Source organism: Cricetulus griseus, chromosome 5 (assembly GCF_003668045.3).
Source record: "Cricetulus griseus strain 17A/GY chromosome 5, alternate assembly CriGri-PICRH-1.0, whole genome shotgun sequence".
Lineage (NCBI taxonomy): Eukaryota > Metazoa > Chordata > Mammalia > Rodentia > Cricetidae > Cricetulus > Cricetulus griseus.
The window spans coordinates 2,970,453-2,995,295 of NC_048598.1; the positions used below are offsets into that span (position 1 = coordinate 2,970,453).

Genomic DNA, 24,843 nt, shown 5'->3' on the forward strand with positions numbered 1-24,843 from the left:
CCACCTCCCGGACCATCTCTTTCCCCTTGTATATTAGGTGATATTAGAAGCTGTCTCCAGCAGTACCTTAGATAGAACTGTATCTTACAAGAGAAAAGCATGGGTCAAAGAGGTAACATGGGGGGTGTCTTTTGCTGTAAATGGGGTTTCTACTTAGAGTTCTAGAAAACTGTACTTGTTTGGTACTTCTGGATAGCGATTTTCTTTCAAATGTCGTAAGAGGCTTAACTGCTTTCATTTTTAATGGGTTTGTGTGTGTGCATATGTGCATGCGTGTTCACCTGTGTGTGCATATTCACACATGTGTGCACGCATGTTCACATGTGCATCTTAGTACACAGTTGGTGTCTTCCTTTGTTGTTCTTCAACCTTATTCTTTTTGAGGCCTGGTCTCTCAGTCAAACCCAGAGCTAGTATCATTAACCAGTCTACTCCAGGGATACTTTGTCTCCCACTTCTGAGGTTACCATGCCTGTTCCACATTTGCTTGGGTTCTGGGGAGCCAAATCTCCATCTCTTGCTAGTTTGGCAAACATTTTCAATGCTTAGAGATCTCAGTAGGCACCCTTCCATCTCTGAAGCTGCTGTACCTAAGTTTGAAGAAATCAGTTACAACTTCACACGTGAACATCTTAAATGAAATGTTAAAACTGTAAAAAACATGTCTGAAATTTTGAAATTCAGTAGACAGGTTTTACTGCAGAACAAAGGTTTAAAAAGTCAGTGAACTTCAAGTTAGAATAGTAGAAACTATTCAGTCTATAACAAATGGGAGCTGGAGAGATGGCTCAGCAGTTAAGAACATGTTAGCAGCTCACCTCCAAGGAGTGTGATGCCTTCTCCTCACTTTCTCAGGTGCCTGCAGCTCATGCGCACTCACCCACAGACACATAATGAGAATATAAATAAATATGTAAAAGTTAAGAAGTTTAAAAAATATTAATCTATTCTAAAACCCATAGGTGAGTGAGGAACGGAGTAAAATCACACTCATAGTTTAGGGCAGCTGAGGTGGCCACACAGGCCCTGTACAAGATCGTGCCAGTCAACACACAAGCATTGACTGGGAGGGGGCACAGGAGCCCCCACCTCTAGGTGAGAAGCTAGTGACAGGCGCTAATGGCTGCTAGGGAAGGAAGGCTTAGTTTTCTTTAGGGTGTGGTCCTGGTAGATTTACCACACTCAGGGATGGCCCCACACCAATGCATACATGGGCAGTGCTAGTGGACTCAATAGGTTACTGAAACAAACCAAAATTACAGGAATAAAGTTGGAAGAGGGGCATGCGGAGGTGGACCCAGGAGGTAGAGTTCTGGAAAGGGGTGAATATGATAGAATACATTGTATGCATGTATGAACTCCTCAAAGAACAAGTAGAAATATATTTTAGAAGTTAATAAGGGCTTAGGTGCTAAGGGATAATATGAAAAGGATAGGCAAACAGGAAACTAGAAGCATAAAAGTTAAGAGGAGAAATGGAGTAGAAAAAAATACATGAGGAATTTATAGCAACAAATGTTCCCAAATTTTGTGAAAAGCATTAATTGCTGAATCAACAAACACCAAGCAGCGTAAATACAAGGAGAGCCATATCCAAGCAACCCTAGTCATGGCTCTCATTGACCCCACCCTGTCACACCCATGTGCAATCCACTACCCCAGGGTGTAGACTGAACCTATTGCTTTAGTCTTTGTGCTGATGTGGCAAAGACTTGACGTAAACCACATGAAGAAAGACTTGCTGGCTTGGGCTTGTAGATTCCGAGGCTCTGTCCGTGGTTGATTGGTCCCATGAGACTGGACAGGATGCTATGGAAGTAGAAGCATCTATCAGAGGATGTTTTGTCATCACAGCAGTCAGGAAGCAGGGAGTGGGTCTGCTGACCAGGTACAGCACTCATAAAGCTTGCACATTCTTCCAAAGTGGGACCACCAATTGAGGACCAAGCAGCCAACATGAGCTTTTGGGGGACATTCCCTACCCAAACCAGAACTTCTGACTGTTTGTTTCCAATTAATAGAATACAACAAAACAAACGGAATATGGCTTCTATGACTGAGCAGTAAGCATCTGACCTCTTTTGGTGGCTTGCCCCCTCACTCCACTGAAGGAGAAGGCTTGTACATTCATGATACCTTTATTCAGATAAATACCAGCCAAACGCGAGCCAGAGTGTGCCCAGGGGCAGCAAGGCAGGGAGGCCAGAGAGAAGGGGCAGCCGAAGGGAAAGAGACCTTTCCATGTGCTTGTGGTCGCTCAAGAGCCCACGCCGTGTCACTCTGACCTCACCTTGACCATGCGTGGTCAGGCACACCTGTAGCCAGCCCTTAGGAGGCGTGGGTACCGTGTCTCCCTACACTCCACCCTTTCCTCTCTCCTTCCAGCTACTTGTGTGTTGTCTCTATGTCCTAGCCTTGTTGTTTGCTTGGCTGCATGGAACAAACTAAAATGTTGTTGAGATATTCTATGGAGTGAATCTTGATACACCACATCTTTTTCACCGGGAGGATTAATATACAGAAATTCATGTTATGAATCAGTGTCTACAAATGGCTGTGCTCCTGTTAGAATTGGGGGGGGTGTAGCAGAGATTCTCCTCCCCCTGGAACACAAGCACTCTGGATTCAGTGATAGAAATGTTAGTTGCCCTGTGTGCAAGTGTTGTGCACCGTAAACCTACAGTATCTCTTGTACAGGGTAACACATGTGCATCAGTCAGGGCCCAGGTCCAAAGAGAAACTACAAAAAACTACTTCAATGAACAACTTTAATGTGGAAGACTGAGAACTGAAAAACCATGGAAGCTGGGACATCACAAGACAATCACTACAGGAAGCAAATTTACTGTCAGTGTGGGAACAAAGAGGAGGTGCTTCGTTTGCAAAATGCACAGTCTGGAACCAGGGCTCCCAGGAGGGAAGATAGTGGGTCAGCTTGTGCAGTGTCTGAACTGCACAGAAAGCTGATGTGTGAAGACCACAAACAAGTCAAACGGTGCTACGGCGCTAGAGATGCTGCAACTATCGGTGTGGAAAGGAAGACACCGTGGGGGATGCCAGAGTGAAGCGAGGCAGCAAGGGCTCCCTACAGCTCTTCGTTCTAACTCAAGCATCCATATTATCATAACTTGGTAGCTTTCACAGTCCAGCAACACGGGGTGCAGGACAGAACAATGAGATTGGGACAGAAATTATTGACAGTCACAAAATGAAAAGCAACTCGAAATCCCAGGACCGAGAGGCACTGATAATTGGTATCTGAGGGGAAGGATGAACAGGACAGCGTTTCCAGACTTCATTCGGCCTGTATTTCCACTAGTTCTTTTTGAGAACAAGGAAGGAATAGAAGCTGCTCAGATGAGTGACAAATAACTTCAGGCCTTTTCACGGAGAAGCCTTTTTCAAAATTAAGACAATCTTAAATACACCTCACTGCTTTGTCTGGTCCTCAGAAACCTTGTCTGAGCCTTCACCTCTGAAGCTTAGAGCCCAGAACTTCAGCCTTGGAACATCTACAAGCCTGACAAAGAACACACACTGAAAGCAGGGAGGACCTGGCTAGTGCCAAAGAGACACCACAGATGTCACGCACTTGAACTAGCCCCAGGATGTTAAATTAATATTGCACTTAGGGCTTATCTGGTTTCCCTTGGCAACTAGACAGAAGGTGCAGAGCAGAGAGCAAGAGAAAAAAAGTTTCATCATTCAGGCAGTACAAAAAAAGAAAAAAAAAGTTACCATGGAAAGAAAAAGAAAAGGAGAGGTACCAACAGGAAAGGAAATTACCATCACCCAAAACAGAATAGCGACCTGCAGTGGGGAGACACACAGCCCAGCAACCGTGGGGTTTCAGAGGTACCACTGCAGCCTGGTGGCATTCAGGAAGGAGAGACGTTATAGTCTACCTGCCTCCTCTCTCTGGAGAAGGTCACTTTTACCATAAACTAGAACCATCATGTGTCTGTGTGTTTAGCACCACAGGCTCAGTACCCAGAATAAGACAGACATTCAACAATGAATCATGAGTAATCATGTTGATGCCAAATCACAAAAAAGTATCTAAAATTATGACTAATAAATGTTAGTGGAAAGTACATAGGTATTGGTGGCACTTTGAAAAGTAACTGTTAAAAATAACCACTGTCTATGGGCTGTGCTATGGAAGCAAGGACCAGCTTCTCTGACATGCTCTCTAGTGCAATAATGGTAAGTGTGTCATAGGAGTGACCAATTGCTCTCTGAGGCTCTGCTCCACAAGAAGGAATTCATATCTGAGTAGGTAACCCAGTCAAAAACTCACTATGTAGCCTTGGCTGGCCTGGAACTTATTGTGTCAACCAGAATGACCTTAAACTCACAAGATATCTGCCTTCCTTTGCCTCCCAGTGTAGGGAGACACTGTAGCCCCATCTCCTAGGAGCTAGCTACATGTGTGCTTGACCACACCTGTCAGGATGTGGTCAGGGGAGGTTCAGGATGACTCATGGGGAGTTCTTAAGGGGACAGCAGACACATGGGAGCTCTTCTCTCTGGCCTCCCTAGCCTGCTGCCTCTGGGCACACTCTGGCTTATGCTTGACCGGTGTTTATCTGAATAAAGATATCCTAACCTTACCGACTATGGATCATCTTCATAAAGCTGATTCTGTTATTACACACCTACTAGAGGTGATGGCAGTTATGGGTATACCTACACAGATAAAAACTGACAATGCTCCAGCATATGTCTCCACAAAAATGGAACAGTTCTTCAAATATTATAACATAAAGCATGTCACAGGTATACCACACAATCCTACAGGACAAGCAGTGTTGAAAGATCTAATAGAATGCTTAAGAAGGTGCTCCATAGGCAAGCTGGTAAGTCTAAACCCCCCAAACGTAGGTTACATAATGCTTTATTGACACTAAACTTTCTTAATGCCAATGGCAAAGGACAAACAGCTGCAGAAAGACACTGGACTATGGAAAAAAACTGCTGAACTGAATCAACCAGTGTACTTCAAAGATGTACTGACCTCGGTATGGAAACCTGGACATGTGTTACGTTGGGGTAGAGGTTTTGCATTTGTTTCCACAGGAGAAGAAAAAGTTTGGGTACCATCAAAATTGATCAAGATTCGAGTTGAAAAAGACAACCCTCTTGACAAGGACGACTGACAGGTATTTACTGAGGTATATCTCTACTTAGGTATATCTCATAAACTAAATGAAAGCCTCCCAAAAGAAAGGAAAGTGCTTTGTTTTTATCTTCACAGAAAAACCTCCAGAAGTCAAAGGACACTTGGGTAGATACTTAAAGAAAAAAAAGGTAGCTATAACCATCAAACGAAAGGAACGTGCCATACGGTAAGCTTTACAGCTGTCTCTCAAATAACTCTATTTCTCTTCATTTTCTAGTCCCTATTCAATTAAACCAATACTGGATTTAGAGTTGGGTTTGGCTTTCCTCCCCTAAAATCCAAGCATGTTGTTTAACTAAATTTTAGTTTCAGTATTATATCAAGAAGCCAATTGATGTAATACAAAATAAATGAAGAATTTGAGGACTATCTTTTGTCTTTTCTTGGCTCTTTCTTTCAAGGTGTATACCCTCTCATAATTGTCATTTTCCCGTGGTTGCCTTTCCCAGCATACATACATATGCAAGCAAACATTTCTCTGCTGGTACTTATGTCTGAGTCCCACACAGCCAATGACAGCAATCCCTGGATGCTCCGTAAAGGAACTGGGCCAGACCTCCTGGACTGCACTGCATCTGACTCACGCCACATCAACTGACTCCGACCAGAGCCTCCAGTACTGGCTTCAATCAAGTTAAGGATTTCAACCTAGATCTTCAATCAAGCAAATCCCATCTAACATGCACTGGAGATAACCCGTTAGAGACTTCCCCTATACTAACATTTTCTTCCCACAGGACCCCACAAGGCTACCATCGTCCTGTTTCAGCAGGAAGTAACTTGGAAGATGCTACACCCCTGTTCCCCATTATTGTCTATTAGGGTAGTGTAAGCCTAGTTAGGAATAACTTTCTTATTGTTTAGAGTTGGTATTGGAAGGAGGTGTTCAAGTTGGACACCCCTTTCAGATGACTTTAGGGCTTAGCCGGAATAGACATAGTTAGGATGTGCAATTATATACAATTATTGTATCTTCTTGTATTTCACCTTTATGATTGTTAATTTTGTATGTTTTACACCATTAAGTTTTAATCCTCTTTTAGACTAAAAGGGGAATTGTAGGGAGATCCTGTAGCCCCACCTCCTAGGAGCTAGGTACAGGTGTGCTTGACTATGCCTGTCAGGGTGTGGTCAGGGGAGGTTCAGGGTGACTCATGGGGAGTTCTTAAGGGGGCAGCAGACACATGGGAGCCCTTCTCTCTGGCCTCCCTAGCCTGCTGCCTCTGGGCATGCTCTGGCTTATGCTTGGCCGCTGTTTATCTGAATAAAGATATTTTAACCTTACCGACTATGGATAGTCTTCGTTCTCGTTATATCCCAGTGCCAAGATTAAAGACATATACCACCACACCCAGCTATGGCTGGTGTTTTGCTAAGTGGACATGATATACCTGTCAAATTGCCTTCCGAATATTTATGTTTATGTCCATAGGTCAAAGCTACTGTCATCTTTGGCCAGACAGGCTGTATTTTTTTTCCAGTGGGTTGTAGTTACTGCCAAGACTCATAACTGGCCAAAATGCTGAGAATAACTGAATGTTGAAAGCAGAAACCAAAATGGGAAATTGCCTCCTCCAAGACTGCACAGGGAACACCACAGAAGAGGAGGTGGAGAGAATGTAAAAGCCAGAGGAAGGGGTGGTGAGCTGTGAAGTATTATTTTCTTTTCTTTCTTCTTCTTTTTTTTTTTTTTTTTTTTTTTTTTTTGGTTTTTCGAGACAGGGTTTCTCTGTGGCTTTGGAGGCTGTCCTGGAACTAGCTCTTGCCAACCAGGCTGGTCTCAAACTCACAGAGATACATCTGCCTCTACCTCCCGAGTTCTGGGATTAAAGGTATGAGCCACCAACACCCGGCTATGAAGTATTTTCTTGCAGGCATGACATGCTCATTATACTCTGATGGCCTGCTAAGAGTGGGCCCATTGATGCTCTCTTTCAGAGCAAGAGAGGGGAGGAGGCTTCACTCTCCCTGAGGACATAAGGCAGTTAATGATTGATGGAAGAGGGAGGGATTTTCTTCCATAGTTTAGCCACGGGTAAGGTGCCTGTGCTTCTGTAAATCATGCCCCTCCATTCATGTTCTTGCAAGCAACCCTAGTTACATTCAGTGATTCACAATAAAAGAAAGAAGAAAGAAAAAAGTTAGGGAGGGAGAAAGGGCTATGTAGTTGCTATGTAGTTGTCAAAGACTTGGTTCCCAGGAGATAGTGGATCTTTAATGGATGAGGCATAGTGGGTGGCCTTTAGGTCATCAGTAGTGTAACATATTCACACACACCCTTAGTGACCCCTTAAGGCCTGGTGAGAGATTATTATAAAAGGTTCAAGTCTGGTTCCTCCCACTCTTGTTCTGCTTCCTGAGTGGAGATGTATCTGTGCCACAGTCTGTTTCCCTATGAGTGCCATCATCTATCCCCTGTACCCCACTCATCTAGGACCCCTCACTACCATGGATAGAACAAACAGGGTAGCCACAGAATTTACCTGCAAGAGTGAAGGCCGGGCAAGAGAAAAAGCGAGTTTGCTTCCTTCGTGGCCTTTTATCTTGACCACTATCAGACTGTGTGGTCACAAGTCATGTGGATCTTCCTACATCCATTCAAGGCAACCAAGACAGATCCTCCCCAGCCATGACCAAAGGCTAATCTCACCATGACCATCCCTCATCATCATATAATAATTTGTGTTAGGAATTTGCCAGCAAGAAAGTTGCTGTCAGGGGCTAGGGAGCTGACTCGGTGATGAAGAGCACTGGCTGCTCTTACAAGCGACCTGAATTCAATTCCCAGCACCCACATTGCAGCTCACAACTGTCTGTAACTACAGTACCAGGGGACCCAGTGCCCCCTTCTGGCCTTTGTGGGCTCCTGCACATTTGTGGTACACAAATACTTGAAAAGGTTTACACATACACACATAAATAAATGTTAAAATGAACAAGAGCCATTACCATATGTGGGCCTTTAAGCCTCTAGAACTATGAAGAAAGCGAATCTCTCCTTTATAGTTATTTAGCCTCATGCAACAGGGTATCCTTATTTGCTACACTTACCATGGTGGACAGCCAGAGCTCTTGAACATAGTCTTCCTGTTCTATTTTACTAAAACATTGTATCCTTTGACTGGCACCCTCCCCACCTCCTCCCTCCTCACTTCCCAGTCTTAGGTAACTTGCAACATTGTATACTTACTTCACTTGCACAAATTCAGCACTTGTGGAGTGGGCGGCCTTTCGGTGCCTAGCTTGTTTTAGTTTCCTGAGTTCATCTGCATTAACGAAAAGATGAGAGATGTATCATTTATTGTCTCTTTCTTCTAAGACAAACTGAAAGTGGCACAAGGTGAGTTGTCAATGCACATTTATGTGTAAGAATTGCAAACCCAGGATTTAACCAGTCAGTCCCAAGTAGCCAGCCCTAAACATGTACATAGGAGCACTAACACATCAACTGAGCAAGTCATGTGTGTGTGTGTGTGTGTGTGTGTGTGTGTGTGTGTGTGTAACAATAAAAGTCACAAATTTTTGAGGAAGAGACAGGGACATAGGGGGACTTGGTGGGGAAGGGGAGTAGACATGATGTAAAGACAATACTCACATAAAATTCTCAAGAATAAATAAATTTTAGTTTTTGAAAAGTTTACAGATAATGGGGTACTGAGTCTGTTAACAAATTTTTCTGGTAGGTAGTTAAGAAGTCATTAATATCTGATGGAAATGAAAAAAGACTCTCTTTCTTCAGAACCTAAAAATGTCACACTGTCCTCTCTGGAGATCACAAGAGTGAGTGAATGTTCTTTCCTATCTAGAATAATTTTGACGTTGTCCTTTCTTAGGTTTTCAAGCAAGCACTACTGAGAATAATCACATGATTGAGCCTAATATTTGCAGCAAGAAATAAACAGTGTTCCTCCTGTCTAAAAACTAGAGGCCTAGAGCAGCCCGAGTCAGGAAGTGTGGCCTAGTAGGAGGATATGCCAGCTTGGAGCAGTGTGGGGCTGTGTCTGCCCACTAACCAATGAGGTTTCAATTTATGTGGATAAAAATAAAAAATTGTTAAAAAAAAAAAGCTTAGCAGTTCAAAATTATTCTCTCTAGGGAAGAAGAAAAAACATAGCTTTTAAATAGAAGAGTTCCCATGTAGCATTTTGTAGTTTGCATATTGTTTCCATGTGTGTTATCTAATTTTGGTTATAACTAAGCCATTTACTGGACAGGTTAGATAATACAAAAATGAAATGAGTTTTTCAATTTTAAGTGAGATTTAGGCATCTTCTTCTTACTATTTTTTCAGTATACATTTCAGATACATTAAATTTTCTACTATAAGAACTGTAACTTTTTACTATATACACAGATGCTCCCCAGTTTTAGACACTGTGGAAATTAAGAGATGAGTCAGTGCTAGCTGGTGTGCTGTGGCAAAGTGCAGGCTGAGAAGGTGCAGGTTCAGTTGTCTTACGTCCAGACGCGATCCAGCTCCCAGGCCTCTCCTCTTTCCAAACACCCTCAACAAGACTGAAAGGAGGCGTCCTTTGTACTTCATAACCCTGCTTCCTAGTTTCTGCTTATTTAGGACCATGTGATTCTATCCAAAGAGATGGATCCACATATACCTCAATATTGTGGTTGCCACCGACACTCGGTTGAGTCTGCCCAATCTGCTGAGAGGATTGAACCATAGTGTCCTTGGGTGGACTTAGATGTGAACTCACGAAAGATTCACATGTGCCATAGTTTAGCACTCATATGGTCCTCCATGGAGTGCATAGGAAGGTTTGGATACAAGCCTGTGGCGCTATTGGTGGGTTGTAGGAACCCTAGGAAATGGGGCCTAGTTGGAGGCCTTAAGGGTTATGAGAGGTGTTTGGACCCATCCCTCTCTCCCTCTTTCTCTCTTTCTCTCTTTCTCTCTCTCTCTCCCTCTCCCTCTCTTTCTCTCTCTCTGTCTGTGTCTCTCTCTGTCTCTCTCTCCCTCTCTCTCTCTTTCTCTCTCTCTCTGTCTTGGTCTCTCTGTCTCCCTCTCTCTGTCTCTCTCTCCTCTCTTTCTCTCTCTCTCTCTTTCTCTGTCTCTCTCCCTCTTTCTTTCTCTCTCTCTTTCTCTGTCTGTCTCTCTCCCTCTCTCTCTAGTTCTCTGTATCTCTCTCTCCCTCTCTCTGTCCCTCTCTTTCTTTCTCTCTCTCTCTGTCTCTCTCTTTCTGTCTCTCTCTCTGTCTCTCTCCCTCTGTCTCTCTCTCTCCCTCTCTCTCCCCCTCTCTCCCCCTCTCTCTCTCTCTCTCTCTCTCTCTCTCTCTCTCTCTCTGTGTGTGTGTGTGTGTGTGTGTCTCTCTTTCTCTCTCCATCCCCTCTGCTTTGTGACACAGTAAGTTAAGCTGCTTCCTCTGACACATGCTCTCACCATGGTGTGCTAATTACTACAAGCTCCAAAACAATGAGAATTCTGAGACGAAGTGTGTTCAATTGTGTCAATTGGACACAACTTGACTAGAGGCATCAGGGAAGAGGAACCTCAGCTGAGAGAATACCTGCATCACACACACACACACACACACACACACACACACACACACACACACAATACATACATACATACATACATGAATGCAAAAAGTTAAAAATGCCTTAGTCATGAAAAATCAGAGATTAATACATAATCATTATCATCATCACCACCGCCATCATCATCCAGTTCCCCAGCTGCTGAAAAGCTCTTCTAGTTGGGACAGAGCAGAGTGGACTAGCCTGAGGAGGAAGGGGAGTTAACTCAGGTAGGACCATGTTAGACACGATCAGGTTACACCTGGAGGAAACTGAACTGATACACTGAGAGCTGCCAACTGAAGCAGTGGCCAGAATGAAATATGGGGCACAACACTGTGAAATAGTTTGGAATATCTTTCTTTTTAGCTCAGGCTGGCCTCAACTTCACCAGGTAGCTGAGGGTAACCTTGAGCTGTGCCTGCCTCTACCACACGAGTGCCAAGGTTCCAGGCACATATGTCCACACCCAGCTTCTGAGGTCCTAGCACCCGGCCTGGGGCTTCCCACATTCTAGGTGAGCATTCTTCCTGCTTCACTATGCCCCCAGACTTGGTTTGTGAGTGTCTTTGACACAGAAATGGGCCTGAAAACAGAAGCCATGATTTAGGGTCTCCAGGACTCCCACTGCACAGAAACTTGTTTGTGTATTGGGTGGTTTTCGTTGCTATGATCCAATGTATGACAGAACAACTCAAGGGGCTTATTTTAGCCCATAGTTTCAGAGGGCCCTGCCCCCACGTGCTTGGGCAGAATATCATGGCACCAGGAACATGCACAGGAAGCTGAGAAAGTTGTAGCAGATGAAACGTAGCCAACATGAAATGTAACTACAAAGATAAACCCTAGTGAGTCCCCTGACTAGGCCCTGCCACCCACCTTTCATCGCCTCCCAATAATATTTACCTCATGTCAAGAAATTAATCTGTTCCTCAAGTCCGAGGACTCCTCCTCCTCCCCTTCCTCCTCCTCCTCCTGAGACTTGGTCTCCCTGGGTAGTCCTGGATAGCCTGGAACTCATGGATACTATATTCTTCCTCCAGAACCCTGTTTTCAGTGTAGTTTGAATTTCTTTTTGTAAAATACTTTTATTAATTCTGTGAAAAATGTTTACATTGCATTTGGTCATCTTCACTCCAGATCCATCCCACTCCACCTACCCAATCATGTGTCCTAATTTCTCATGAAAAACAATTTCTTCAGACAATCAATTGTGATGGTGACTCTTCCCCTCCTCTAACTCCTCACAGATCTTCCCCGCCTCTCTACCTACAGTGCCCTTCTTTCCCTCTTAAAAAGAAAAACAAAACAAAACAAAAAGAAATGGAAACACACAGAGAAACCAAATGTCTACAAACAGATCGTTGAGTTCCCTTTGTGTTGGCCATCTACCATCCACTTCTGGGTATGAGACCAACACGAAGTGTGGTTAATGTACCCAGTAAAATTCTGCTGGAAAAGGGGGGGGATCTCAGTCAAGGACTGAAGTTAGAGTACTTATTTTTTTAGGTAATTCTCACAAAGACAGATGTAGAAATGGAAAAAGCAGGACCAGGAAACAAGGAGCACCCAGGAGGAGCATGTTAGATACAGTCCAATGCCTCATTTAGTGATGGGGAACCAACCTTGCTGAATGAAGACCCTCTCAAGCCCAGATGAATACAGCTGGGAATGAATCCACTCCTATCATACATGTGTGAGAAACAGTGATCCTCACTTCCTATGGGACCCATGGGACCCAGCGTAGTTCATGCCATCAGCCTACAATGGCAGCTATGCTGAGCAGAGAGGTCCATGACGCTAATGTGCAGCCCTTCCTCCCTTTTTAAAAAATATTTTATTTATTTAAATGAGTCCCCTATCTGCATGTATGACTTTATGGCAGAAAAGGGCATCAGATGCCACTATAGATGGTTGTGAGTCACCATGTGGGTGCTAGGAACTGAACTCTGAAACTCAGGGCCTCTGGAGGAGCAGCCAGTGCTCTCAACTGCTGAGCCATCTCTCCAGCCCCCCTTCCTCCCTTTTTAAATAATCAGGACAGGCAATCTTACACATCGTCCAGGTCTTGTCTTTTCTTGTGTTTATCTTTTCCCCAACAAAAATAGTGTGCAATTTCATCACTGCATTTTTACACCCTATTTATTTTACAACTTGTCGGATGCAGGTGAGCTTGGCTGTAAGTTTCTGCTCTAGACTTCTAGTTTGGGTGGGAGAAATAACTAGAGGAGAAGGCATTGGCAGGGGTCTGGTGTTTTCTGTTTTTGTAGCTGGACCAAAGTTGGCTCAAGGCACCTTTGAGAAGGAGCAGTTCGATTTTATCTCTCACACACACCCTCTGGGCAGTACTTACTTCAGTACTGCCAACCTGCAGCTAAGCTAGCTCCCAGGGTGCAAGAAAGCCCTCAGGCAAAGAAACTACAGAGAGCTCAAAGCACGTTCAGTGCAGAGTTTTTAGCCTTTCCTATCCCACACAGTAGCTGAAGTTTTAAAAATGGGACAGCCTGTTGGATGAGACACATATTTCTTGTCTTAATCTGGGTTTCTATTGCTGCAACCAAACACTGACCAAAAAGCAAGTTTGGAGGAAAGAGTTCATTTGGCTTACACTTCGGCATTGCTGTTCATCACTGAAGGAAGTCGGGACAGAAACTCAGACAGAGCAGGATCACAGAAATAGAAGCTGATGCAGAGGCTATGGAGGAGTGTTGCTTACTGGCTTGCTTTCCCCTGGCTTGTTCAGCCTGCTTTCTTATAAAATCCAGAACCACCAGCTCAGGGATGGCACCACCCACCATGTCTCCCTCATTGATCACTAATTGAGAAAATGCCTTACGGCAGGATCTCATGGAGGCTTTTCCTCAGCTGAGGCTCCTTCCTCTCTGAGGACTCTGGTTAGTGTCAAGTCTACACACAAAACCAGTCGGTCGGGACATATCTCCAGTCTAACTATGCATTCCCTGCCCCACGAAGAGCATTGTACCCTAGTGACTAGCGGTGCATTTCCATTCCCAGAAGTGAACTGTGGGAAAGTACAATTGGCTTCAAGGTGTGCTGGCTGGAAGGGTGGACATCTGGGGAGGTGTGAGGCCTGGCCTTGACCTCACCTTGCGCTCCATCCCACTTTTGGTGGCAGAGTCTCGGGGCACTCGTCTTTTGGCGGTAGGTAAGCAGGGGAGGAGTGGTGTGAGGTAAGAAAGTCACCGTGGAGATTAAGGACAGGCAAGCAGTAAAGTTGGAGGCATGAGAAATATCTGAAACACCCCTGGGTGAGGAAAAGACAGGAGTGACTTTAAAACACGGTGGGCGGGTCTGGGGAGGCAGTTAATGGCGCTCTTATGAAGGACCAGGGTTCTTTTCCCAACACTGTGCTGGGTGGATCACAAATGCCTACAACTCCAGCTCCAGGGGCTCTCGTGCCCTCTTCTGACTTTGGTGGGTAAGCGGACACACACACACACACACACACACACACACACACAGAGAGAGAGAGAGAGAGAGAGAGAGTGTGTGTTCTGCTTGCATGTATGGCTGCAGGCCGGAAGAGGGCACCAGATCTCATTACAGATGGTCATGAGCCACTATGTGGTTGCTGGGAATTGAACTCAGAACCTCTGGAAGAGCAGCCAGTACTATGATCCTCTGAGCCATCTCCCCAGCCCTCTCCCCCACCCCCACACACACGGGTTTACAACAGAAATAAAATACAGTGTTGTTGGGAGGCTTGCAGGTCATGCAGGGGTTGGTGCTGGTTAGTGTGCACAGCTGCATTCTTCTCCGAGGCTGCACTGGAGCCCAGCACACCCTCACAGGAGTGGTCACCTGGATAGAGTCCTTCTCAATGGTTGATCCACTCACTACAGTCTCCCCAACTGGTTGGTTTCCATTTCTGCCTGTGAAAGGAGAAGCAATTGGGGTGAGTGACCAGAAAGAAAGATCTTCTAGACCAATGTTCTGAGACTGTGCTCAGTTCTTCTGCAAGACTGTGAGTCTGATGAAGTCACAGGCTATTTGCTATTCATCTTTGTTCCCCAGTGAGCTCAAACATCTGATGAATAAATCTGTGAGATAAATGACAGAGTGAATTTTAAAAGCCTTGAGATTTATTTGGCTTAGTGTGTGCTTACTGTCTTTCAAACCAAGAAATTATAAATAAGTAAGGAAAACTTTAAGCATCAGCCAAGCCTTGCTTGTCTTATTAATAAATAGGGATGGGGCTGGGGAGTCTGCACAGCACCCACATGGTGGCTCACAAATGCCTGTAACTCTATTCTCCAGGGATCTGGCACCCTTTCTGGCCGCCCCCAGCACCAGGCGCAGCCGTGATGGAGGAAGTACATGGGGGGGGGGGGCAGGATTCTGAGGGTTTAAAGCCTTGCACCCCTTTTGGTTCACTTCCTGCTTGGTAGTGTGGCTAAAGATGTGATCTCACAGTTTCCTCCTGCTCCTGACTCAATGCTGCCACTTGCTGCCATGCTCCACCTAACCATGAGCGACTCTATTCCCACTGGAGCCATAAGCCAGCATAAACTCTTTTCCCTAACTTGCCTTTGGCAATAGTTATTTATCAAGGCAACGGAAACGTAACAAATGCCCCGAGATGCTGGGCTGCACCCTCAAACTCTGAGCTAAAACAGACCCTACTTTCTGGGTTGCTTAAGTCAGGATTTTCATCACAGCAGCAAGAAAAGTAACTAATACAGAAAATGAAAGTATTGTGACGCAAATGGAAGCTGGAAGCCAGGGAATACCAAAAAGTCACACTACACAACAAACCTCACACAAGAGATTTGTTTATTGGAAAGGGAAAACCAGGAGGGTGGCTGCCTGTGCTTGAGCAAGAAACAGCAGCCAACTGAACAGTATACAGGGCTTATCTAGAGTTTCTTGGGAAGGGAGTGGAACTTTTGAGTGTGGAGATTGGTGGGATTTCATGTCCACAGATTAGGCTTTTTACTCTGTAGGATGGAGGCAGGGTCCAGCAGTTAGGGCAGTTAGAGGATTCTGTGGATGGAACCTGGCAGTTAGAGGTCCTGGGGGAGGGGCCTGGCCACCCATGTAGCTGGAGAGGCTTACAGTACTGAGATGGGGATCACACCATGAGAAACCAAACCATGTGACTCAGTACCATTTGGAACTGGTCTTCACGAGGAAAGAGAAAGAGCTCGGAGCTGTGAGGCCTAGAATACTGTAAGCAGAGCTCAGTGGGCTATTATAGGGGAGAGCAGAAGATTAGCATGCCAGTATAGATGCAGACAGTGGAAGACTGGTTCCTGGGGTGTCAGAGAGGAACAAGGGCTCTACTGGCACCATTTGTGTTACATGGAAGCTGTGGGAGAAGGCAGCCAGACATCTTGACCTGGCAGCAGGATTCTGCAGAATTGTCTACATGGTGCTTGCTGGCTTAGCATGCATGAAAATGCAAGTAGGAAGGGGTAGTGGAGACTTGCACCAAGGTTGCAGAAGGCTACTAAAGCTAGCAACACGTGGCAGGGTCAGAGTCTCTGCAAGTCGGCCCTGAGAGGCTACAGTGTAAACAAATTTTAAGTCTTAAGTTGCAACAAAGACTCCAGAATGTGGTAGATGCCAAGACCATAGATGTACTGAAAAAAAAATTAGGAATAGGGGAGAGAGAGAGAGAGAGAGAGAGAGAGAGAGAGAGAGAGAGAGAGGAGACTACATATACAAATGGAAAAACTAGAGCAATGGGGCTACCCAAGTTCACTGAAGTTGAGATGGTGCCACTACAAACCCAAACAATAAACATTAGGCTGTAGGGGTTTGTTTTTGCCCTGCTGCGTTTTTACCTTACTTTGGATCCACCTTACCTTGATGTCCTCCATTTGGAATGGTAATGTTTACTCTTTGTGCCATACATATACTGGAAGTGTATAAAGTTAGGAAATTACCTTGAGTCTTCGAAGAGAATTTAGATGTAGGAACTGTGCTAGAACTGTTAAGATTAATGGGGACTTTTGAAGGCAAACTGGATGAATTTTACACTATGGTGTGGCCGTGAACCTGTGTGGCACAGAAGTGAAATGTGATGGTTTAACCGTGATGTGCTTGGGAGTCAAGTTGATTTCCATGGCTAATCTTCATTGTTAACTTGACTGGAGTTTATAATTACTTAAATAGACCCCTGGGTACATCTAGGAGGATATTTCAGAGATCTGAGGACAGAGATGTGAGTGGCACCACCCCACAAAGCTTGGATCCCAGAATGAATAATCTCAGAAAAGTGACTAGAGTAGCAGCAGCATTCGTCTCTTGCACTCCTGCTGCCAAAGGTAGGGGGGCTCTCAGTGCTGTGCTTCTGTGTGAAATGATACAGCCATAAAGGACTATATTCTCACACTGAGAGCCAAAGTAGCTCATGTTTGCTTCTGAGATCAGACAAGATAGGGCACACTCAGGGTGGTATGGCAATAGAGGATTCCTTGTGTTTGCATGACAATTACTTTACTAATTGGATTACGTCAAAGGCCTATACTTCTCAAAATTATCAGTAGCTGATAGGAAAGTCCTTCGGCTTTATTCTTCTAGGTCTGTGCTTTTCAACCTTCCTAATGCTGCAACCTGTTATAACACAGTTCATGCGGTGACCCCCAACCATAAGATTATTTTGCTGCGACTTCAGAACTGTGATTTTGCTACTGTTATGAATCATAAATATCTGTATGTCCTGATGGTCTTAGGAGACGCCTCCCCCCCATGGAAGCGTTGTTCGATGCCCCCCAAAGAGACTGTGACTCCCAGGTTGAGGACCAATGTTCTAGACTGTCTTGGCTGTCCTTAACCTTTACATTTTTCCATTTAAGTTTTATAATCAGTCAATTTACACACAACACAAACACACAGCCTGCTGGGTTCACTGGGATGAGATCTGTAGACCCCTGTGGGGATCTGAGCACTTCGAGCCTTTCAGACAATAATAGCGTTATTGTCAGCGGTTCTTGGGTGTCTTTCATAAGACCCATTCTTAGATGTAACATGATAAGCCATCCCAAAAAGAGACTGGATCTTAATCCCTCGACCTTCTACATGTTGTCCTATCTGAAAGGAAGGTCTCTGTCTGCCTGTGTCCTTGCTTCTTCTGGAACTGGCATGTTTATCAAGGACAAGCCCAGGCATCGATAGCTCAGAATTTAGTTAGCCAGTCCCCAACCTTGACCTTATCTTTGGTCTTTGCAACTGAGAAAATGTTAAAATAGGAAAAAAAAATTAAATCCTGCCAACAGATCAGCATCCTCCACTGGTTTCACTGGACATTGCTAAGCCTTAAAGCTGTCTTCTCTACCCAGGTACTTTCCTCATCCTGAGCACTTAGAAGGCAGGCATTCTCCAGGTTTTCTCCCTAGGGCTTTCTACTCTGTAATGCCTTATTATCTGTTGAGAGACCATTTCAGGTCCATTAATATCATCCTTCTGAGCCAGGCAAGCTCAAGGTGACTTTCTTTTCTTGAGAAGCAAAACAGAACTGTTTTTTCTTACACACACACACACACACACACACACACACACACACACTCACACACCTCTTCACCCCACGTTCCTTCCATAAAGGTGAATGCAGTCATCTTTGCTCCATCCTTTTCTATATTCCAGTTTTAACTAGTCAAGATGAAACTGTCACAAAGGTCCTTGAATCTTCACAATGTTTTTGGTTCATATATGCAGATTTCTTTCTACAGAAAAGAGCACCGGCAGTGTTGCAGAGTTGAGGTGTTGGAAAGCCTGACTATAAGCCCGTTTGGTCACAGGTGCCTACGTGAGCATGTGGGATTTGGTCTGGGATCCAGGACAGACTTGCTCTCTCCTGGTTCCAGCCAGGTAATGGACCTTATGGGTTTTCTGTTTCTCATGTTGACTCCTCTCCTTAATAAAATTAACCTATATTATCCTAGTCCCAAGTATCTTAATCTGTTCACCCACACTGGGGTGGTTCCCCCACTACCTGCCTTGAATTTCCTCTACATGGGGTCTGGCTTTTGTGTTCCAGGACCAAAAGAGATGATGTTACAAGACTGAAATGTTCATTAGGAGGAATATAAAAACCAAAATGTCAGTGTATAATTCACAGTGAAAAATGCAACTGCCCAAGGCAACTGCTCTTCATTGGTCCATTAACGTTTCTCTTTTAAGAAAATAAAAATCATGGAATTAAAATATTCTTCAGGAACCTATTTGTTTTTAAAAGGATTGATTGTGATTCAAATAAGTAATGGACACATACAAGGCTTTCAGAAAGAAATTCAACAATTTCCATTTCCAGAACCAGTTTCTGCTCCTTTAGACACATGGCCTGCCTGGGTATTTGTATCCCAGAGTTTTCTTGGCTGAATTCTTCATTAGATACAGACATGTTATTTCTCAGTAACGGAATCCTCAAGGACAATTTTGACCCTCAAAAACTATTTTACGGTTGTTCCCCAATTCTGCAGGACACACACCTGCCTGTAAGTCCTCCCTCTTCCTCCTGGACAGAAAGGCTAACACAAAATAGCCCTCCGAGGCCAGGCAGCATGTCACAGAGCAGATATTCTTAAATCTGGTGAAGAAATGCAGTTCAACCCAGGCTACACAGAGAATCTTCTTCCATCAGGATGGTAGCTGGCCTCACCTCTCTGTGCAGCAGGACTCCGCTGCCTCAAGAACTGCTTCAGGCCAGCGTCGAGCCAGAGGGCACGCACAGGGGATGGCAGCGTTCTGTCCTCGTTTTATTTGCCCACTCACGGCATTCACTTATTAGACGGCCAAAGCGAAAAAGCCAAGTGGAAAGGCTCGGTCCCTCGGGACCTCACTGCGAGATGAGCTGCCTTGCCAGGTCGTTAGGGCCGGATCCCGGGGCCGCCGTGCAAGGGAGTGAACGCGGTCCGCCACCAACCCGAGGCCGCCGCCACCACCTCACCGAGACCATCCCAGCCGCCCTTCACCGTTGCAGCCGCTACCCCCAGCCACGGGTCACCCGAGCGGCTCCTGTCTGGGGCCGCGATCCCCGGCCGCGCTCGCCGCCCTCCGTGCGGCCCAGCAGCGAGGCCAGAGCCCCGGGCTCGCCTATCGGCCGGGAGCTGTCGTCGCTGGGGAACGCCGCGCGGGCGAGCGGGCGAGCGGGCGAGCGGCCCGGCCAGCCGAGGCCGCGCAGGGTCTCGGATCTCTGGTCTCGGCCCGCGGCGGAGAGCTCGGGGCGGCCCCGAGAGAAGCGCGCGTCCGCGAGGGGCGCTCGGGCGGGCCGGCCGGCCGGCCGGCAGGGTGGCGCGGGGCGAAGGCGGCGGCGGCGGCGGCGGCGGCGGCGGGGGAGGGGAGGGGAGAGAGGCGGGGCCGGGCGGGTTGTTGTGGGGCGACTGCGCTACGGCCCGACCGGGGCGGTGATGGCGGCTCCACATTAACACCTCCTCCTCCTCCGCGCTCCCGCCCGCGCCCGTCAGCCACCTCTCCCCCTCCTCTACCATGCCCGGCATGATGGAGAAAGGGCCCGAATTACTGGGGAAGAGCCGATCGGCCAACGGCGGCGCCAAGAGCCCGGCGGGAGGCGGCGGCGGCGGCGGCGGCGGCGGCTCCTCGGCCAACGGCGGGCTGCACTTCTCGGAGCCCGAGAGCGGCTGCAGCAGCGACGACGAGCACGGGGGTACCTCGCCGCGCTCCCCGCCCGCCCGCCGCCCCCCTCCCCGCGCCCTCCTCCCCTCGGAGCCGAGCCGTGGCCGCCGGAACTCCCGGTGCCGCCGCAGCCCCGCGACCCGCGCCTCCCCGCCCCCACCCGGCCGCGGCCTCGCCCGCGCTCCCGCGGCTTGAGAGCCTCTGCCTTGCCTTTCCCCGCGCCTCTCCGTATTTATTAGCATTTTACCATATTTCTTGGCATTGCTTTGCAGATGTTGGGATGAGAGTCGGAGCTGAATACCAAGCTCGGATCCCTGAATTCGATCCAGGTAGATATATTTGCTCACAGGAAAACCCCGTCTCTCTCTCTCTCTCTCTCTCCCACTCCCTCTCTCTCTCTCTTTTTTCCGGGCTTGCTCCGGGGTGGCCGACATCGGAATGGGGGAGTTACCGATACGGGTGTGGGGAGCACCGGGAGAGGGCAGGGCCGGGCAGGGCAGGGCAGGGCTTCGCGGGCTGGGAGGCTGAAAGGCTCGGTTGGGCAGTGACACAGGACGTGGGGGTAGATGTGTGTGCATGGCAAGGTGAACATGGTTCCCTCCCGCGGCACTTGCACGCTGCTGGCATCGTACGAGGTCGCGGGTCCAAGGCCCGGGGCGCGGGGGCTGCAGAAGAGGGCGCACGGGCTATGTGTGAACGAACCTACCCCAGGTCAGATGCCACACCAACCCGCCCGGAGAACCCGGGGCTCGGCCGCGCTCCGCAGGCACCATGCTCGGCAGCCCCGGGCTGCTGTCATCCGCCCCGGCCAAGGGCGAGCCCCGCGACCCCCGCGCACACGGGATCCTGGCTTTTTCTTTCCGTCGCGGCAGTGGGGACCCGAGCAGGGAAACGCCCGCGCCCGACACCGCCCCTCGCCCTCCCTCCCCCAGCGCCGACCCTGCCCGGGGAAGCCAGACCGCAGGACAGCGACCGCGGCTGCCAAGGAGACATTTTCTCCGGAGCAGCCAGGTTCCAGCGCCCTCCGCCAGCGCAGCTTGCGGGCTCCCTCTCTACTTTTCTCCAAACAGGCTCCCCGGCGGTCACGGGATGCGAGGCTGCTCGGGGATTGGGCGAGAGTTCCGCATATGGAGGCGCCCTTGTTGGAGCCTCTGGGCCTGGAGTGCTCGGTTGCTCTAACCCAGCCAGACTCGCGGCTCGTTCGCTCGCTGGGCTCTGCCCTGCCTGGGCCGCCCTCCCACTTTCCCTGCAGTCGGTTTTTGTTCAGAGCGCATTCTAACAGCATTGCCAGGGTCAGCCGCCCGAGTTGTCTTTAAGCTATATGCACGGGGCTTACCTGTAATCTTACAAGGAAAACAGTCGTGTCTATTTAGTCGTAAGGGTCTAGGGGGGTTCGATCCTTGTTCCCGTCGGGACAATGCGATATGTGATATTTACCAGTCTAGATAACAGCCCCTCTCTGCAGGGAAAAGGGTGAAGTGGTGATCAGGACAAGTTCCCTTCAACTTGGTGATTGACATCGGAGTGCTCACCGGATTTGGGTCGCCTTCAGAGTGGCACAGCTGTTGGAATAATTTTGTCGTGGTGGGCTTCCAATAGTACTAAATGGTGTGTGTGTGTGTGTGTGTGTGTGTGTGTGTGTGTGTGTGTGTGTGAAAATTATTCTTCTTGTTGGCATAGCTAGCTAGTAGGTGGATTCCTTCACATTACCAAGGTGCTTCGGGGCTTAGTTAGACATTTGGAAAGAAGATACCTTCGCCTAAGCACAGACGGAATTTAACTCTCAACTCCTGTTTCTGTGCTCTGAGCAAGTCACTGGCCTTCCCTGAGCTTCAGTTTTCCTAGCTGTAAAAAGCTATTGCGTGGAGTTCTTGCCAGGATTAAATGACTAGGCATATGGCAGTTACTCAGTAAAGATTAGATTTCATAATTATGAAGAACTATTTGGAGCTTTCATTGGGACTCAGTTGTTTTTGTTTTGTTTTTTTTTTTTTTTTAATATTGGTGAAGTCATTTCCAGATGGCACTCAGCAGCTGAATCATGCCATAAATACACCTATCTTTCTGCCCAATTAGGTCGATTTCGGTCAATGTGTTTTCCCATTGGTTGTGTGCAGTGGTGGGGGGCTTGTATGTACGCCAGCACCAAAACATCTGTCATTTTAAGTATAAATCGTACAACAAATTTCAAACTGGGGAGAATAGTCCATCTATTTAGGTGGACTATTCCCATCATTTGGATTTACTTATTCCGCCTACATAGAACGTTTGTGAAAGGTGACAACCTCTCCCCCTCCAGTGAAATGTTACTGTTTCTTAATTAGAATTTCCAATGTATCTACACTAACTATAACTGGTATTCTTAATACAATAAGGATAAACCTCATATTGCCTAGATTCACTTATTCTCTGCTCAACAGTGTAGTCAAGGATACAGCTATGTGAATCATTAAGATGTTTTTTCTCCAGGAAACTCAGCTCCCTGTGCCTCTTGCTGCTGTTCTACTCTGGGTTGTACTATCTTACTATTTTGCAAAGGTTTTATTTCTTGTTGACTTGCTATAAGTGTTGCTGTGGAAAAGATAATAGAAGGGAAGGGGACTTATTACTCAGTGAAACTGAGAAGTAAGTAAGCTCTCTTCTTCTCCTTCATTACCCCCCCCTTTCGTGCAATTGTTTGTTTTTCTTGTTTCAAGATAGGTTCTCTCCACATAGCCATGGCTGTTCTAGAACTCATCCCCCCTGCCTCTGCCTCCCCGGTGCTGGTATTAAAGGTGTGCACCCCACACCTTTAATGGAAACTTTTATGGAAACTATTCGCTACAGCCTTAGCTGTAAGTCCATTGGAAGAAAAATTCCTTAGGTGCTGGGAATATTGTGATGAGAGCATAGAAAAGTAGGAGATTTTAGGAGATAGTGGCGGTGATGTAGAAATGACAGCATAGAAGTTGAGCCACCATTACAGCTCAGACACCGGGGACAAACAGACCCCCAGCAGGTGGAGTTGAGGTTTGTATTGGGTTCCTGAAGCTTGACCAGTAGGGAAAGTTTACCTTAAGTGGTCATGCTGATGTCTTTATGGGTTACTAACTGGAATTCTGATTGTTATCTTTCACTTGTCAATCATTTTTTGGGTTGGGGGCAGTTACCTTTAGTAGTCATGCTGATGTCTTTCTAACTGGATTTCTGATGGCTATCCACTCAGTTGTAAATTAATTGTTAACTAGTTTGGAAGGTTATCAGTTGTAAATCAGTTGTTTTACTAGTTCTTGGCTTTACTACCTAACTGTGCCTTCCCTGAGGAGTAGCTTTGCTGGGTGGCCGTTTGCCTTCAAGTCTCTGAGGTACAGCTAGTTACCAGAGATGAACTGCCTGACCTCTGGAGGCTTGTTTTCTTGTTCATAAAAGGGAGACTGTTAAGAATATCACAAGATTACGTGAAAATACCCACAAAGCAGTGACTCGTAGACCCATAAAAGAAGTTTGAAGAGACTAAGAGTCACATATTTTAAAGTTGACATTTCTTAATTGTTGCTGAATTAAATAACTGATGAAGAATGTAATCTTTGGTATATTAAAATATTAATACTTTGAAATAAAATTATATTCTTTATTTTTAAATTCATCTATTTATATATAAACATCAATGTGACAGTATCCATTTTATAAAATACATAGGTTTTCTTTTTGTCTTTGAAGTCATTTTGGGGCATATTCCCCACAGAATCCCCCATGATATATTTGCATACTTAAAAGTGCTTTATTGGGGACTGAGGAGATAGCTCCATTGGTAAGAATACTTGCTGTGCTGGCAAGAGGACTTGGTTCTGAATCACCCACATCTACAAAAAAAGCCAGAGCTGGCTGCACATGCCCGTAACCCAGCCATGGGAGCCAGAGGCGGGCAGATCCAGGGAGCTCCTGGCCAGCCAGTCATGACATATGTCAAGCTTCGAGTTCAATGAGAGACTCTCTCATGACAAAGAGGCAGAAATCGATAGGGGAAGACATGGATGCCCTGTTGATGTCTTCCTCTGGCCTCCACAGGGGCTTGTGTACACTGAGACAGACACTTACAAAGTGCTGTGTTGATGGCCTGCCCAACTCCTCTACTCCTTCACATATGTCCAGCTTTTCATGAGGCGTCCTCGTGAACATAAAGTTCCAGGTGTTAAGTCTCTCCTGGCTTGAGTTAGTGCATAATTGACTAAAACTGCAGTAGTTGTGGTTTCCTCCATAAAGGAGAGCTTGGGAGTTTTACATTTTTAGGAAATGTTGTCTCTGTGAGGTAAGAAACATGCTTGTTTGACATGAGAGGGCATTTACTGCTAGCCTGTCCACACTGTGGTCCTCCTTGCATACAGGGTTACAGGTTTCCTAGGCATCCCTGAGTGAATCTGTGAAAGTTCGGGATGCCATTCAGACTGGTGTGGAGCTTAAACTTGTGTGTTCTTCATTTCTGGGTGTGGCCATTTAGTATTTTCCAACTACAGTTGATAGAAACTGGAGCCTCAGATACTGGGGAGACT

The 24,843-nt window shown here is 46.6% G+C and overlaps 1 protein-coding gene, 1 long non-coding RNA gene and 1 other non-coding gene across 11 annotated transcripts in view; 2 read left to right on the top strand and 1 right to left on the bottom strand.

The window, feature by feature from the left end:
- Positions 1–679: 679 nt before the first annotated feature.
- LOC103162280 lies at positions 680–19,967 on the bottom strand. 2 transcript variants are annotated; one of them, XR_004770032.1, is made up of 4 exons: positions 18,256–19,967; positions 14,540–14,610; positions 8,373–8,448; positions 680–1,809 (listed from the first exon to the last, which is right to left on the bottom strand). It is a non-coding gene; the product is annotated as an uncharacterized LOC103162280 (transcript). The 2 variants fall into 2 exon arrangements; XR_004770031.1 differs by having other exon boundaries at positions 14,426–14,610.
- Positions 5,305–5,882, top strand: LOC118238818. Its single transcript, XR_004770033.1, has 2 exons — positions 5,305–5,348; positions 5,632–5,882. It is a non-coding gene; the product is annotated as an uncharacterized LOC118238818 (long non-coding RNA).
- A 76-nt stretch (positions 19,968–20,043) lies between the features above and the next one.
- The window catches only part of Rcor3 (REST corepressor 3), a 42,894-nt gene continuing 38,094 nt past the window's right edge, over positions 20,044–24,843 (top strand). For 3 of the 8 annotated variants that reach the window (XM_035444972.1, XM_027416533.2, XM_027416541.2), the window contains exons 1-2: positions 20,044–20,345; positions 20,587–20,643. In XM_035444972.1, coding sequence (XP_035300863.1) covers positions 20,168–20,345; positions 20,587–20,643 — 235 coding nt within the window. In that variant the 5' untranslated portion in view covers positions 20,044–20,167. Of the gene's footprint in view, positions 20,346–20,581; positions 20,644–24,843 lie in introns of those variants that run through there. The other 5 variants (XM_035444969.1, XM_035444971.1, XM_027416540.2 and 2 more) reach the window with 3 other exon arrangements.